The following is an 18,702-nucleotide window of genomic DNA, read 5'->3' as shown; positions in this document are numbered from 1 at the left end:
TGAGTCTTTGACTTGTACATATATTTTAACCCAAGATTCCTGAGGTCAAAAGAAACACTTTTTTCCTTTACCATTTTTTCCGATTCGGCCCGGTTAAAAAGATACAGGCTGTTGAAAATCGTTAAAAAAATGTGATTTTCGGCTATATCTCGTAAATGGTTGTATCGAAGGAAATGATTTTTGAAATATAGCTTTTTTTTTATGTGATACATCTTCTCCGAACACCAGATTCCATACACATTCTTCTGCTTCTTTGTTATGAACATAACATACCATAAAAATACCAGAAATTCGAAGAAACCAACTCTTAATAGTAATTTGAACGTTCATTGAAGAATATTTGGCTAATTTGAAAAATAAAAGTATTCTTCATATTTTCTCGTACAAAGCGCCGTTTTCGAATAACTTGATCTTAAAAAAAAAAAATTATCTGTGAAATTCAAAAAATTGGGTACTTTGGCTGAATGCAACTCTGTTCTATTGTGGAAAAAAAAACCACAGAAATGAATATTTACTATGAAGTCATGTCTCAGATTTAAGAATTGAAGTACTAGCCAACTTAGTTTGAAAATGAAGTTATTTGAATAAGCTCACCTCAACTCCTCGATTTGATTAAAAATCACTGAGCTTTGGCACAGCTCTGATAATAAGAAGATACTTCACTAAAATCAACATTCTTTTTGAAAAGTCCAGATTATTCATAAAACCCATGTTTAAAAAAGTTTTCACAAAATAGTCCCATTATAATGACAACAATCAATATCCCACTAAAGACTGCTGCTATCGAACAATACTGTATTCTTCTTCGGCTCATTCAAACTCACATCGAAACATATCACTAGGACTAAGTACATACTAGACAAATTTTCATGTGATTGAGATTGAATACTTTTATTCTTTTGCTATTCCATAAATTCATCCTAAGAGCTTATGATTGACATACTTCCAAGAGGGCCATAATTGTTTTAATGTGAAAACAAATTAGGTGAGTTGAAAGAAACCAAATATTCTATTGTGGATATTTACATTGAATACTTCTCATTTATTTTCAATACCAAAATCAAGATGAATTAAGTAGTAAAGTTGGCTATAATGTAGGTACACATTAACAACAAATTTGATTACAAGTGGAGTCTAACATTTTCCATTGATTACAGAGCCAGAATATTTTACATATTTCCATATTTTCATACTGATGGTTTCAAAAATATTGATGCATTTCAATATTTTTATGAGATAGTTGGAACAAATCAAATGCTTCATTTCATAACAAATATCTTATAACAATAACAGTGTAAACTGTAAATGAAAATTTTAGGTTAGAACTTAGAACATAGATGATTCGAACCGAACTGCTGTGTTTATATTTGGCATCACTCGAAATTTGAAATTCAAACTTAAAACCACAGATTACTATAGTCTGTGTTAGATCTTTCATAGATGAATATTATTTATTTGAGATTTTAAGGTTAATTCTTGCACGAAAAATAAACAACGATATCATATAAATGAAATATAATGAATGAATGGATATGAATTATGAGTATCAGAGCTAATATGGGTGGTAGCGAGCTCAATTTGTTATAATTATCGAAAATGAAATAGAAATCAAGAGAAGAATATTTAATCTTTAGCGTCAACGAAATTGGAATAACTCATTTATTTGATTATAAACACTACTTTGTTCAACAAATGGAATGTTAAACGTGAGTTTATGATGGTTTTTCTAATTTAGTAGCTTATTTCCAAGGTTCAAGAGGTATATCTTATGCTTGAGAAAACTTCAGTGTTCCGGTTTTCAGGGGTGAATTAGCTCATTTTGAAAATTTAAAATGGCTATATCTTTTTAACAGGGCCGAATCGGAAAAAATGGTAAATGAAAAAAGTGTTTCTTTTGACTTCAAGAACCTTCGGTTAAAATATATGTACAAGTCAAAGACTCACCCTGTATATAAATGTCTAAAGTCATAGCGAACGTTTGGCCTTCGTCTCCAGTATAGCGAGCAAAATCAGAACTCAGCATCAAATCCAAAGTTAAGAAAAAAACACAAACACAGGTTGGTAACACAAAATGGTGGATAAGCTTGTTAGTACCTGACATGCGGTGGTTGGTGATGTGTTATTTGGCTCGTCAATCTTTGCGCACAAATTATCAATGAGGGTACTCAGTGCATCTATGCGGCTATTCGTGCTATCTGGTGCTAGATTAGAATCCCACTCTATACCCACCCTGCCGCCGTTAGTCTGACTGTTTTGGTGGTTAGCATGCTGACTTATGTGCTTCCTCTGTTCGACCAAGGAGAGAAGCCCGCTGTCTGTCTTCTCTCCTCGCTGCTGCTGCTGCCTTGAATCCAAAGAATTAGTCGATGTTCGGGTGGGCGGTGAAGATCCTAAGTTCTGAAAAGGTTAATTGTTAATTGAGTTCGATGCTAATTTATTAACCGAGTGTTATTCTTTGCGTGGTGAGGACGACATGTTTCCGGAAAATTTCAAGTTTTTAGGGCCGTTAGACGTTACTCATTTTCTGATTATTGATATGTGTTTTATTGGGTTGAATTAGTATATATCGGGTATTTTTTTTCGGGGTATATAACTTTAAGTTGGCATTACTGTTCAAGATGGCGACCGATTTAACAGCTGTCAAGTGATTTATTCTCAGTTTGGTTTGGCAATTCATCATGAATAGACTCACGCCTGAACAACGCTTGCAAATAGTGCAATTTCATTTCGAAAATAATGGTTCTGTGCGGAATACGTATCGCGCACTACGTCCATTTTATCGTCGACAAAATAGTCCATCAGAGCAGTTAATTCGATTGACCATGGAACGTTTTCGCACCACGTCTTATTGATAACTCGCATCCCCAGAGACGCCATACGGTGTGTACAGAAGAAGCTATTGCTGCTGTAGAGCGTAGCATTGAGGAAGACCCGGATGAGTCTATCCGCCATCGAGCACAGGAATTGGATCTGTGTCCATCCACTTTATGGAAGATTTGGCGGAAGGATCTTGGTTTGCGTGCTTACAAAATCCAACTTGTGCAAGAATTGAAGCCAAACGATCATCAAGTAAGGCGTAGATTCGTCGAATTGGCCCAAAATGAGATTGCCGTTGTTCCCGATTTTCATGAGCGAATTTTGTTTAGCGATGAAGCGCACTTCTGGTTGAATGGCTACGTCAACAAACAAAACTGCCGCATTTGGAGTGAAGCTAATCCTCAAGTGTATGTCGAAACACCGTTACATCCAGAAAAACTGACTGTCTGGTGCGCTTTATGCGCTGGTGGAATTATTGGTCCGAACTTCTTCAAAAACGATGATGGCCAGAACGTTACAGTCAATGGTGATCGGTATAGAGCCATGATTACTAACTTTTTCATTCCTGATTTGAACGACCATGGTGTCCAGGAGCTGTGGTTCCCACAAGACGGCGGAACATGTCACACAGCTCGTGCCACAATCGATTTCTTGAAAGACACGTTTGGTGACCGCCTAATTTCACGTTTTGGACCTGTGAATTGGCCTCCAAGATCTTGTGATTTAACACCGCTAGACTACTTTCTGTGAGGCTATGTAAAGTCATTGGTCTATGCGGATAAGCCACAAACCCTTGACCATTTGGAAGACAACATTCGCCGTGTTATTGCCGATATACGGCCACAAATGTTGGAGATTGGACTACATCCGAGCCAGCCGTGGCTCGGATATGCCAGAAATCATATTTAAAATGTAATTCCACAAGATTATCTTGCGGATAAATAAAATTCATGTCAATCGAATAATCCATCGTTGTTTTATTGCAATTTTAAGTTCTATAGCTCTAAACACCCTAGTACGCTCATAGATCCACCTAGTAAAGTTGAAGGTAGAACTAAGTTACAGGTAGGTATACCTTATAGCCCCTAGATCCACATTTTCGATAGATCCACATTGTTGGTAGATCCACATTGTTGGTTGATCCACATTGCTGGTAGATCCACATAGATCTTAATTCTCAATAGATCCACATAGACCATAAATTAATTATGAAATGGAAGAGTAATATGAAGCTATCAATGCAATTTTCAGATTCTCCAGGAATTTGTAATTGATACTCCAAATTGGTACAATTTTTAATCGTATATTGTATTCCCTTATGAATTATGGAATTGATGAACCTGGAGCTATCAATCCAATTTTCACATTCAGAAAGGTCTCTCTAAGAATGTAATTGGTACACCAAATTGGCACCATTTGCAACCGTATATTGTATCAATTTATAAATGATGTAATAAGTTATTTAAAATTTTATCAACGTTGAAAGACACTCTGAGGTATTCACAAATGAGATTCATAGATAGTCTATAATATGCAAAATGAAATTTCAATTAGCCTCCAAGGAGTGGTGGTTTACTATCGCAAAATTCTGTTTGTAAGCATACTTGAAGTCAATTGGCGAGCGCGTATATCTATTTAGTTGGTTCATAGTCGTTAAATCAATAGAGATGATACATCTACATAGCTGGCAGATTCACACTTCACAGATTGAAGTGATAGATCCAAATAGCAGATAGATCAATAGGAATTTTTCCATATGGCAGGTTTGTCCATGTGATTAGATTTATGAACTAACCTCGAATTGATGAATTGATAACATAATTTGTATCTATTTATTTGATTTCAGCAACATATCGTTCTCACCGAAAAACCCTTATGGTATTTTGAATTATGTTTGGAGTTATATTTCTGACAATGCAGTTTATTATTACATTATTTTATGTTCCAATTCGAATGATCCAAATTCCTTCACCAGAATTACACACAATGATAAGGGAAAAATATCCCTCCAGAAATATTGTCGATATAAGGTTAGGTTTTCGCATCATAGGTTATCTTGGCTAACTACTCACCCTCTCGTACATCTTTTTGACTGCAACAAAAGGCCTTTCTTGCTTCGTAGTGTAACTCTTGTTGGTTTCGATCAACTCAATTTTGCCGTTATGTATGGGGGCATGGTTCCTGGTGTTGATGTGAAGGGGTACGGTATAATCGTCGTCATCGTCGGCGAATGCTGTCGTATCACTGGTATAACCATCCATCCTGACACTGGCTGTGTGATGATGCCGCCTTGACTGCATTGTCCTGAGTTCTGAGATAAGCCGGGATTCGTGGGGGAACCGTTCTTCTCGGAGTTGTTGTTCTTTCCTTTCCTTCAGCTTCAGTTGCTGTTTCTGCAGCCATGTGAGATTGCTGTTGTTCGTGGTAATACTGTAACTGAAGAAGAATTGGTTTAATGGAGGTAGGGGTTTGAAAAATAGGTGGAAACGAATCTAACCACTTTATACATATCTGAAATATGGATCAAAAATAGTAATGGACCGAGAATGGAGCCCTGCGGAACTCCTTAGGTGATTGGATAAAAAGCTGAAAAGATGTCACGCAATCTAACATATTGGTATCTTCCAAAAAGGAAGGACTCAAAAAACCTCACAACCGAAATAGCTCAACTTAGCACAAAGTAGATTATGGTCCAAGGTATCGAACGCCTTTGCGAAATTTTATAATACAAGAATGGTAGCATAATCCTTATCTAAAGATATGATAGTAAAATATTGTCCATTATATTCAGAAGAAGAGTTGTAGTACTGAAACTACTTCTGAAACCACTTCAAAAACCTGACTGTTGGACAGAAACAATTCCTTTTTCTGTAAAGTCACTATAAATCTGGAGAAATAGTACTTTTTCGAGTACTTTCGACAAAGATGTCATAACACTTATAGGGCGAAAATCGGCCAATCTTTCAGGATAGTGTGACCTTGGGTACAGGGTTTACAATAGAGTACTTCCAAGTTTCCGGATAGTATCCAAATTCAATGCAAGAATTAATTATATGCATTGATTATTATTGATGGTTAAATAATTATTAAAGAAATTGGGACAACCTCAATTTAATCTCTTATCAATACACCAAATAATTCTTATAATATTATAATAATTATTTTGACATTTACATGATAAATACTCTGAAATAATTTTATTAAAACTGACGAAATTTAATACGAAGAAAATACGAGCCTTGAAAAAGAATCACACAAGATTCGAAGCGTTGGCGATGTATTAATAAGAGATTGAATTAAAGTTGTCCAAATTACTGTAATAATTATTTAACTATTAACTATATGTGTTATGTAGAGCAGAGTAACTTCGAGTGACAATTGATCCATTGATGCAAGTCTAAATAAAAAATTTCAATCCGGGTTGAACACATTCGAACTACACTGCCCAAAAAAATTAACGCACATTATGGAAATCTCAAATTTATTCTACAACTGAAGGTGTTCTCAATGATAATTATTTTTATCAGAATTATGCATGCATATGTTATCCACTTTCAACGTTTTTCTTCAATACAGATGTTTTTTCTCAGCAGGAATAAAAAAAAGATGAGATTATCAGATTTTGAATGTATTGGCTCCATTCTGAAATCAGTTGTTCTCGATCAATAGTTTTTCTTTCGTTTGATTTTCTACACTCGATCGCTTTGCAACGCGAACACGCAATTTGACCCAAGAGGAATGTGCCCAAGCGGTAGTTTTGCGAGAAGAAGGGTGGACATACACAAGAATTGCAGAAAGGTTTTGAGTTTCCCATACAAGTGTCCAGAATGTTACAACGATTCAGGGAGACAGGTATGAATGTCCGAAGACCAGGACAGGGTAGACCACGGGTAACAACTGCCATTCAAGAACGTTACTTGAGAGTTTCTTCGTTGAGACAACGGTTTGCAACCGCTCGCCTCCTTCAAAATCTGCTTGAGCAAACTCATGGGGTGCAAAATAGCACTCAGACAATAAGAAATCGCCTCAGAGAATATGATTTAAGACCTCGTGTCGCGGCAAGAGGCCTAGCTCTTACCCTAGCCCATCGAAGGGCGCGTTTGGATTTTGCGAGAGAGCATATCCATTGGGAAGAGGCTGATTGGGAAAGAGTTCTCTTCACAGATGAGTCTAGATTCTGCCTCTACCATTGTGATCGACGTTCCCTTGTATACAGAAGTCCACATGAAAGATATGCTCAGTGCAATTTCCTGAATACTTACTACTGGTTTCGGGGGAGGATCGATTATGGTATGGGGTGGAATATTTTTGACTGCTCGCACAGACCTACTGGTCGTTGATGATGGAGCTATGAATGCTGATAGGTATATAAGGAACAATCTTGAAGAAGAGCATGTAGTGCCATTTGCCCCATACATTGGTGAAAATTTCATTTTTATGGACGATAATGCCAGACCCCATCGTGCGCGCATCGTTCAGGAGTACCTTGAAGAGGTTGAAGTCTCTCGAATGGAATAGCCAGCAAGAAGTCTAGATCTCAATCCGGTTGAGCAGGTTTAAGACAACCTCAATAGAAGGCTGAGAAGTTCAGAAAATCATCCAGCTACTCTTAATGACTTAGGAATCCAACTCAGAGAAATCTGGGAAGGATTAGATCAGAACATTTTAATATCACTCATTTTGAGTATGAACCGTCGTTGCCGACCTGTAATTAACGCAAGGGGTGGAAATACCAAGTATTAAATCACTTATCAGTATTTTGAAAATTGTTTATTTCTCTTCTTTCACCTAAGATTCGGTGAAATCCTGAATTTTTCTTCCATTTAATGTGTCTTGTTTCGTTCAAAACCTTCCCGAGAGAACATAAAAAATAAGTTATAAAGTCAATGTAGAGTTAACTTTCATTAAAATTGAGATTTTCAGAATGTGCGTTAATTTTTTGCGCAGAGTTTAATAGTTAGATGTGTCTGGGCAGGTTTGAAGGATTGAAAATTGACTGAAAATATACATTGAATGCCTGTGGGTCGTCAAAACCCAAAGGCATATCAGAACACCTAAAGGGCTTCCAACTTAAGTTGATTTCAAGTCAAGCTCAAGTCAAGTAGCCTGAATATCGAATATCAAGTCAAGCGGTGAATCCCTAATTTAAAGCTCCAATAGAATTGAATATGCTAAAACGAAAAAAATGTAAACAATTGATTTCCTTCATTCTATATTCGAATAGCTTCAGTTTAAGGTGTCGATTAGTATTAATAACCTGTAAACCATTGATTCGAAGAAAATTGGAGTGGATCCCGTTTTCAGTGTCTAGAATATGGAGCGATCTCAGCCATGACAAAAAAATGTTGAGGTTGGTCCGGTGATCTCAACCACTATATATGCTTTTCACGCAACTGTAATCCTGCCTATTATATCATAAAGCGGCATAGACTTCCTCGAGTTAGCAGTACACAAACAAACAGTTAATTTTTGCTCCGAGGTCGGTCTTGACCAGTCTTTCCAAATTAAGAAATATCCAACCAGGGAATCAGTTTGTGATCAGTTCAATGACACTAGTGATATTCCACTTGTAACCGATTTGAATCATATACTGAATCGGAATTAGAAAAATGTCGGTATTGACTCAGAAGACTGCAGGATGAACTTGAAGTCGAACGTTGTGTTGAATAAGAATGGCTCATTTTTCTCTGGAGTATACGAGAAAGGGTTATACTTCTTTAGAATAAACATTACTCCGGATTTAAGACTCTCCATAATTCCGATGATACTGAGATCTATAGGGTGTTTTTTTTCGAGGTATATAACTTTAAGTTGGCATTACTGTCCAAAATGGTGACCGATTTAACGGCTGTCAAGTGATTTATTTTCAGTTTGGTTCGACAATTCATCATGAAAAGACTCACGCCTGAACAACGCTTGCAAATAGTGCAATTTTATTTCGAAAATAATGGTTATGTGCCTAATACGTATCGCGCACTACGTCCATTTTATTTTATTTAGCGATGAAGCGCACTTCTGGTTGAATGGCTACGTCAACAAACAAAACTGCCGCATTTGGAGTGAAGATTATCCTCAAGTGTATGTCGAAACACCGTTGCATCCAGAAAAACTGACTGTTTGGTGCGTTTTAAGGGCTGGTGGAATCATTGGTCCGTACTTCTTCAAAAACAATGATGGCCAGAACGTTACAGTCAATAGTGATCGGTATAGAGCCATGATTACTAACTTCTTCATTCCTGAATTGAACAACCATGATCTCCAGGAGCTGTGGTTCCAACAAGACGGCGCAACATGTCACACAGCTTGTGCCACAATCGATTTATTGAAGGACACGTTTGGTGACCGCCTAATTTCACATTTTGAACCTGTGAATTGGCCTCCCAGATCTTGTGATTTAACACCGCTAGACTACTTCCTGTGGGGCTATGTAAAGTCATTGGTCTATGCAGATAAGCCACAAACCCTTGACTATTTGGAAGAAAACATTCGCCGTGTTATTGCTGATATACGGCCACAAATGTTGGAAAAAGTCATCGAAAATTGGACGTCCAGATTGGACTGCATCCGAGCCAGCCGTGGGGGTCATATGCCAGAAATCATATTTAAAATGTAATGCCACAAGATTATCTTGCGGATAAATAAAATTCATGTCAATCGAATAATCCATCGTTGTTTCATTACAATTTAAAGTTCTATAGCTCTAAAAAAAACACCCTTTACATGACCATATAAAAAGTGATTGGTGAACTGCTTTGCATTTCATTTTCCTCAAAGGACTTTTGGTTGCTGATGTAGGCTTCACTTTTCAGATTGTTCCGGAGGAAAAAGTCTTTTGGGGACGAATTTGAGCTGATAGATGTAACTTCTTTCAGATATACGTTTTTGGTTAAAGATTCATCGAAATGCTTTAGATTCTTTATGTTTCTTGGTTATATTGAATTAAAAATTTGATCGATATTCTGAATGAAAGTGTGTTCGGAACCACAAAATGGAAATCACAAATATTTCTTCAAATTTACTTAAAATTAGAATCTCTTATTAAAGGATAGAATAATTCACTTGAAGAGAGTCACAAGAAATACACACATCGTCAAAAACCGCAAAAAATGTTTACTGTTCGGGAGAATACAAGTGTATTCCAAGTAAATCAGTTTTTTGCAAATAACCAGAGTTGTAATATTGAGAATATTCCATGGAAAATGCCGGGACCTCCAATTTCTCAGTTTGACCAGGCAAGAATAGTAGCCCTACATCAAGAAGTTCTGTCGAACCACCAGATTGCGCAAAGTTTGAATATTCCACAGTCTTCGGTAAGGCGCATAGTGGCCATTTTCCTGGAAATCGGCAGCGTAGCCCGATCTGCATGGGAAGACCATTATATTGCAAGTTTTACTCGAAGGAATCGAACGGTATCTGTAACAGCTCTTCGAAGTAATTTATTGAGGACTTATAGACGGGTAGTTCAAACCAAACCTCAAATTAAAGAGCAAGAAGACCTTCAAGAGTATCTTGGCCATCACCTGGACATAGAGCGAACGAACGGCAGAACACCACCAAGACTGGCTTTTACTACAATGGCGCAACGTACTTTTTTCGGACGAGTCTCGATTTGGTTTACATAGTGATTGTCGACGAGAAAGGGTTTGGAGAGGTCCAGGGTCCAGGCAAACTAGAGCGACTCAATTTCTTGTTTCTTTTCAAAGAGTATCAATAATGTGCTGAGGGGTATAATGTTCAGTCGCCGTACCCCTCTTATTATCGTTGAACTAACAATGAATAGTACCATCTACGTAGAAAACATCACTGAACCAATCATTATTCCTTTGCGCAACGAATTAGGGGATAATTTCAATTATCAGGATGATAACACCCTACCACACCACACACGAAGGTTTCAAAACATTCTTCAAGAGAATGAACTGGCCAGCAAACTCACCAGACATCAAATCCAATGGAGCACGTATGTGATTACTTAGAGAGAGCAATATCTAATCACCAAAACCCACCTTCAACTTTTCAGGAATTGAGTCAAACAGATCTTTATTTTCTAAATACAAATAGTAGAAAGAAAATAGTGTCAAACAATAAATAATCACATATTATTAAATTCTTCCATATCATAGGGTTCCAATTCCATCAATAATTTATATAAAGATTTCTTGAAATTTTTTAATTCAGATTCTCTCCTGATATAATTTGGAAGTTTGTTGAAAATCTTCAGACAATGATTTGAGCACTTCAGGAAGAAGGGAACGATATGTCTGAAAATTTCATTAATGACTTGATTCGTGGGATGCATAGGCTATTGGACAGTTTATTGAAAAAAGAGGTGGTATTACGGACTATGGAATTTGTATTCAGTTGTGGAATAACTACAAAGAATCGATAAATATAGATTTTTTCTCATTTTTCCTATTTTGTCTCATCCTGCATAAGGCAAAGAGTAACAAACAAAGATTTTCTATCAAATATATTGCAGTTGAAATAGAGGAAAATATTCATTTCATTTTCAGAACATAGATTGTTGATTTCTTGAGAAACACGGGGGGGCCAAGACTTTTGACGATGTGTCTATGTCTATTCGCGACAAGAAATGAAAAATAATAAAATGATACATACTGTTATGGTTTTTCAGTTGGCTTCATAGATATTATTTGGTTTCATACATTATATTCAAATTTAGAAAAAGTAGGTGATATGTTTGTCATTAACATAGTTCACAATTGAGTGACACTGCCATAGACAGTACAAAGACTAAATTGGAGGCTTCGAATGGAGAAATGAAAATCGAAAATCCACGATAGCCAGAGGAAATATTGAGGAGAGATGTCAAGCAGAAAATTGTGAGAAGTTTTGGAGATTTTTTTTTAGAGAAGATGAATTGGATTTAGATAGAATTGAAAATGGAATTTGGAAAAGGAATTTAGAGTTGAATTTGAAGTAGTTTTGGAATTGGAATTCGGAGCTGAATTTTGAAAGAGTATGGAATTGGAATGAGTATGGAATTGGAATTCAAATAGTATAAAATACGAGTTTCAGATTTATATTTGTTTGGATCTATTAAAGAAAATTTTCAAAATTCGAATTGAAGAGATCCATAACAATACATTTTCATTTCTACTAACAAAAACACCTTATTTTTGCAAGGAAATCTGCATCACCACAAATCATTTATCGATTCCTTTTTATCGTCTTTCAACACGCGGACAGGAAATGTTTATTGCATTAGTTTCAGAAATAGCCTCTGCTTGTTATGAAGCGGCCGTGCTTCAATATTTTTAAAATTGCGGCTGGGCAACAGTCCAAATTGATGAAACCTTGCGATATTCGGAAATTTCATATTTTATTTTCAAATCGAATTATCTGGTAAACGGCACACGAAAATAGAGCTTCCTAGAAAGGAAGTCAGATGGCATTTCCGACGAGGAAATGCAGTTGTTGACATTGGCTTGCTAAACACGAGAAATGGGGAATTCTGTTCAGTTTGATTTATTACAGCAATTGTAGGTTCACATTTATGATTGTGGGTTTCATTCAGAATATTCACGAATCTTCTGAAACTAAATTAATTCATTGAATAAATTTTGAATTGTTTCATTTTACAAATTGGCAGTGGCATCTAAGTTAGATAGAATAACTCTTCTCTAATTCTGTGGCAAATCCGTTCATTCTGTCCTACTTTTGTAGATCAAAATCGAGCAGGGATATCTCAGTTTCATACAGTTTCCTGGTTATATTTCATTATAATATATTGGTACTCGAAACTCTTTTATCAAGGATTTTTCTATTATCTGTCAAATTTGTTATCCAAAAAACAATTCTGCCAACCAACACTTTTCAATGCAAAAAATACTAAACGATATTTATGGAAATATTCCATTTATTTCAATAAAAATTCAATGAATTACAGAAAATGATGTATTATACTTGAACAGAAGGCTCTATACTCGTTATTCATTCAAAAACACGTTTTTGAATTTGGAACAAGTGGAAGAATATCGCCATCTGAACTTGAATTATAAATAACTTTTCCAGCCATCTCCCAAAATATTTCAGTATAAGCATCCTGTAGTAGATATTTCTGGTTGTGAATATGGACTGTTTTATTGACAATTTTGCACTTCTTCGAAGATTTACAGACTTTGAATGTACAACATTAATGGAACTTCTCATGGTCAGAATCTTATTATGATTCATAAATTTTTCATATTACTATGTAGTTTTCTCATAATCGAATGCATCTGACACCATCTGGGCATCTGATCACCCAAGAATAAATATATTTTTTAAAATTTTCAAATTATCATGACAGAGATATTTGCAGAAGTTTTTGATGATTTATTATAAAGGGTGTTTTTTTAGAGCTATAAAACATTAAATTGCAATAAAACAATGATGGATTATTCGATTGACATGAATTTTATTTATCCGCATGATAATCTTGTGGCATTACATTTTAAATATGATTTCTGGCATATGACCGCCACGGCTGGCTCGGATGTAGTCCAATCTGGACGTCCAATTTTTGATGATTTTTTCCAACATTTGTGGCCGTTTATCGGCAATAACACGGCGAATGTTGTCTTCTAAATGGTGAAGGATTTGTGGCTTATCCGCATAGACCAATGACTTTACATAACCCCACAGAAAGTAGTCTAGTGGTGTTAAATCACAAGATCTTGGACACCAAACGTGTCTTTCAAATCGATTGTGGCACGAGCTGTGTGACATGTTGCACCGTCTTGTTGGAACCACAGCTCCTGGACATCATGTTTTTTCAATTCAGGAATGAAAAAGTTAGTAATCATAGTTCTATACCGATCACCATTGACTGTAACGTTCTGGTCATCATCATTTTTGAAGAAGTACGGACCAATGATTCCACCAGCCCATAAAGCGCACCAAACAGTCAGTTTTTCTGGATGTAACGGTGTTTCGACATACACTTGAGGATGAGCTTCACTCCAAATGCGGCAGTTTTGTTTGTTGACGTAGCCATTCAACCAAAAGTGCGCTTCATCGCTAAACAAAATAAAATGGACGTAGTGCGCGATACGTATTCTGCACAGAACCATTATTTTCGAAATAAAATTGCACTATTTGCAAGCGTTGTTCAGGCGTGAGTCTATTCATGATGAATTGCCAAACCAAACTGAGAATAAGTCACTTGACAGCTGTTAAATCGGTCGCCATCTTGAACAGTAATGCCAATTTAAAGTTATATACCTTGAAAAAAAAACACCCTATATAAAAAGATTTCTGAATGAATTTTCTGTCGGTAGTGTTTAGATTGAAGACAACTTTTTTTAGATCCCCTGAAAATGACATGTGTCATGTAGTATAGTGAAATACACTTTGCTCATGTAGCAGATACAGCTTCTAACGAAAAGGAGATGTCCTTTCTGGGAACATCAGCCGATAGAAATTAATTCGTAAACGAGAAATTCCATCGAGATATTATGTGTCATTACGCCGTAAAAGATACGTCTGCAAATTGCAATATATGTCTATCAAATAGAATGCAGAATCTGAAAGCAGCTATAGACACACCTGCTTTATCAGTCATCCACTCTATATTTGGTCATTAATACTGACTGCTTATGGAAAGTTATGAAAATAGCTCTTCAAACCCGCGCCGAAAGATCTATCTTCGGTGAAATCGCCGGTACTATTAGAATACGCACTTTCATGTCTGTTTAGAACCCTGCATAACCATACCAGTGGCGGCTAGTCACAGTAAAAGATGGTTAGGCACATTGGAAAAAAATTATTATTAATAATATTGAAAGTTAACGGACAAAGTTTATCTAGTGAACTTCACTTTGCCAGTTTGCATAATAATCACTATGAAAACTTTTATTATCCTATAAAAAAAAGTTCACACTAACACGGAGACAAACTTACACGAGACATTCGAGACACAGCAAATCACAACAAAGCGAAAATTAGCCCAATTATCCGCTTCCCGACTGGTGAAGAATAATTGCAGTTCATCCTGCATCATCAGCATGCCTCAAACCTTTTTTTAGAAGCTGCTTTCAAAGGAGTAGGAATATTCTTATTTCTCGCCTCGCCGATGTAGATAAAGCGCTAGACAAAGAAGCGCGTTAGGCATGCCTCAGATCGTTTATTTCTTGAAGAAGAAGTGAGATGAATATACAAAAATCGATAGATTGAGATGAATATAATGACTTAAAAATCAAGCTCGTTATAATTACATACTTGACCTTGACTTGACTTGATTTTAGATATTTATTGCTTGACTTGATAAGAAGCTTCTTGATATTACTTGAGCTTGATATGCTCGAGTCGCACGGTATATATTTCTGCAATCTCGTGAGCGCTTGCTGAAGCATTCACTAGTGTGACTTTATTAGAAGTTTTCTCACATTTCTATGAAATCTATTGGTAGATTTTGGTAGTTTCAGAAATCTTTAAGCTGGAGCCACATTGAGAATAAAGGTTTGAAAAACCAATGAAATTAATTATGTTTTTTATTCAATATGAAAAAGACACGGAAGAAGAGAATATTAGAAACAAGAAGAATATATAGAATTTATTCTAAAAATATTACACACTTACATATATTTATTTACATAAAAACTAAAAAGAATGGAATTTTTTCTCAGGAAAAAACAAAACGAATTTCGTCGAGGCGGCAAATATTTGAGGGTGGCATTTTTTATTTTTTCCGAGAAATCCGAGTTCCTAGAAGCACCTATGTATTGAATAAATTTATTTAATTTCACAGATGATTTTTTATATCAAATTAACTAGGGTTGGGCGTGGGCCATTCGAATTTAAAATGATGGTTCATCCGCAATATCCCATTGTTTTACCTGATTATCTTGAAGAAAAAAAAATGTTCAAGCGTTTTATCGAATCGAAACTCAGCAGGAGAACTTGAAGCCGCAGGGCTCGCTCTACAGGGGCGGCAAATATTGAAGGGTGAAATTTTCTATTTTTTCCAAGAAATCGGAATTGCTAAAAGAATAGATTGGAAAAATGGCTATACGTTTCATATATAGCCAAGTGTTTCATTTTTTTTTATCAATATTCAAGGATTTTGTGTCAACGCTAGCAGTTTCAGCTCCTGTTGAAAGACAATTTTCTAGAGCTGCTTTTACAGTTACAAAAACCCGCAATAGGTCAGGCGACAAATCTGTAAGATGCCTTATGTGTCTCAGATCCTGGATGGAAAATTGTGAAATCAATTTTTTATTGATGTGACACTTCTCTATAAAAATGCTAAAAATCAAGTATAGCTAGATATGATTTAAGTACTTGATAAATAAATATTTGACATGAGATTGCAAAACTACTATATACTTGACTTGAGCTTTATTTGAAATCAAGTAAAGCTCGAGCCTCTCTAATTATGGAACAGAGACCCAGTGCCGTACCGAATGATGTGAAATGGATTAATTTTATTACGTATAACTTCCAGAATTTATACGGTAAGTCATTTGGTGAGGCACTGCCTCACCTGCCTCATGGGTCAAGCCGCCACTGAATCATACATCAAAGACGTCGTTGCGCGCAAAAAACAAGGCGATACGTAAACGCGGTAGTACTGAAAATGGACGTGGCTACTTCTGAAAAGATGCAGGATAAAAAGCTTTCAGCTCTATCCTTGATCTTAAAAAGACCCGAGGCTCGGCCGTCGTACACGTCCCGTTAAGAATTCGCGCACGCATCGCGTACAGCCGACTCAATGACAGCGGTATCTGCAAGAGAGGAAAATCCTTGAAGCTATGTGGGTTACTCTCCGGAGTCATATGGTGTTAAAACGGCGCTTTTCAGACGCCGCGGAGCATCCCCTGGGATTTTTTTTCGGATCGAAAACGACGTCAATCCAGAAAAGTTCCGCTCCGTCGGTCAGAGTCGGGTTTTTCACCGCATACTCGTTTCCTAGTGCATTCGTCTAGCAACAGATGTCTCTATCGATTTATCGGTGTGACGCGTTGGGTTTGAAGGAAGTTCAAGGTTGCCTTGAACGTACGTTATTTCAACTACCTTTACTACGTATCGGTCAGATGTGAGAGCTTTTTACGACTCAATTTATAAGCGATTGCGCTATTTCATTCATGTCTCGCAATTTTAATGAATCACGTCTTTTTCTCGGTTGCGGCTTTGTGATGTATTCGGGACAAGTCTGCTCTGCAACGTTGCGATTTGTTGTTGATCAGTCGTTATTAAAAAAAAAAGAAAATTTGTATTCGATATGAATAAACGGTAGGCGTTTAATGAGCCAGTAATTGTTATTTACAAGCGCTCATTGTGAATGTTGATGGTTTCATCGCAAACAATGATGATAGTATTACATATATGTATATGCGTCCTTCAAGTGAAGATCAGAGAAGAACATCTCTTTATTAGCCTTGAAATGTAGTTAGATATAATTAATTGGAGATTTCTTGCGATCCTTACATGTATGTAAAGGGTGTTTTTTTAGAGCTCTAGAACTTTAAATTGCAATAATACAACGATGGATTATTCGATTGACATGAATTTTATTTATCCGCAAGATAATCTTGTGGCATTACATTTCAAATATGATTTCTGGCATATGACTACCACGGCTGGCTCGGATGTAGTCCAATTTTCGATGACTTTTTCCAACATTTGTGGCCGTATGTCGGCAATAACACGGCGAATGTTGTCTTCCAAATGGTCAAGGGTTTGTGGCTTATCCGCATAGACCAATGACTTTACATAGCCCCACAGAAAGTAGTCTAGCGGTGTTAAATCACAAGATCTTGGAGGCCAATTCACAGGTCCAAAAAGTGAAATTAGGCGGTCACCAAACGTGTCTTTCAATAAATCGATTGTGGCACGAGCTGTGTGACATGTTGCGCCGTCTTGTTGGAACCACAGCTCCTGGACATCATGGTTGTTCAATTAAGGAATGAAAGAGTTAGTAATCATGGCTCTATACCGATCACCATTGACTGTACGTTCTGGCCCTCATCGCTTTTGAAGAAGTACGGACCAATGATTCCACCAGCCCATAAAGCTCACCAAACAGTCAGTTTCTCTGGATGTAACGGTGTTTCGACATACACTTGAGGATTAGCTTCACTCCAAATGCGGCAGTTTTGTTTGTTGACGTAGCCATTCAACCAGAAGTGCGCTTCATCGCTAAACAAAATAAAATGGACGTAGTGCGCGATACGTATTCCGCACAGAACCATTATTTTCGAAATAAAATTGCACTATTTGCAAGCGTTGTTCAGGCGTGAGTCTATTCATGATGAATTGCCAAATCAAACTGAGAATAAATCACTTGACAGCTGTTAAATCGGTCGCCATCTTGGAGAGTAATGCCAACTTAAAGTTATATACCTCGAAAAAAAACACCCAATATTTCGTTTGGTTCATTATTGTTCATGATAATGTCATTCCTTGCCGACAGACAACAGCAAGTTCGATGGCAGAATAAAACATCACAGATGAGAAAAATAAAATTTGGAGTTGCCCAAGGATCAATTTTGGGGTTCATATTGTTCATAATGACCTAGAAAAACCTGTAGATAATCTCTACATTCTTTTAATTGCACTGCTTTTTGCTGATGATATCACGTTTTTCCTCAGGGTGTCAAATTTGAGATTTCTACAGCAGTTGGAAGAAGAAATATTGATAGCAGCTAGAATTAAAGTAAATGAGACAAAAACACAACAACTACTTTTAAAGAGTAAGAAAGATAATGCAATCAAACTATTGGGAGTAACTTTGGACGGAACTCTCATGGGGAGCACACATTGAGACCATGAAGAAAAAACTGTCAGTGGTCATTCATACGATAACAACCGTGAGTAAAATATCTACTAGAGAGGCAGCATTGACAACTTATTTTGTCAACATTCATTCAATTGCTTCTTATG

The 18,702-nt window shown here is 36.5% G+C and overlaps 1 protein-coding gene across 21 annotated transcripts in view; it reads right to left on the bottom strand.

Annotated features, from left to right (window-relative positions):
• Positions 1 to 18,702, bottom strand: part of LOC123678523 (tensin) — a 320,051-nt gene that overhangs the window by 7,923 nt on the left and 293,426 nt on the right. For 16 of the 21 annotated variants that reach the window (XM_045615584.1, XM_045615572.1, XM_045615569.1 and 13 more), the window contains 2 exons: positions 4,890 to 5,253; positions 2,095 to 2,397 (listed from right to left, as the gene is read on the bottom strand). In XM_045615584.1, the coding sequence (XP_045471540.1) occupies positions 2,095 to 2,397; positions 4,890 to 5,253 (667 nt within the window). The remainder of the gene's footprint in view (positions 1 to 2,094; positions 2,398 to 4,889; positions 5,254 to 18,702) is intronic. The other 5 variants (XM_045615574.1, XM_045615576.1, XM_045615583.1 and 2 more) reach the window with 2 other exon arrangements.

This window comes from Harmonia axyridis, chromosome 4, assembly GCF_914767665.1.
Source record: "Harmonia axyridis chromosome 4, icHarAxyr1.1, whole genome shotgun sequence".
Taxonomy (NCBI): Eukaryota; Metazoa; Arthropoda; class Insecta; order Coleoptera; family Coccinellidae; genus Harmonia; species Harmonia axyridis.
This window is presented reverse-complemented; position numbering and strand designations above follow the sequence as displayed.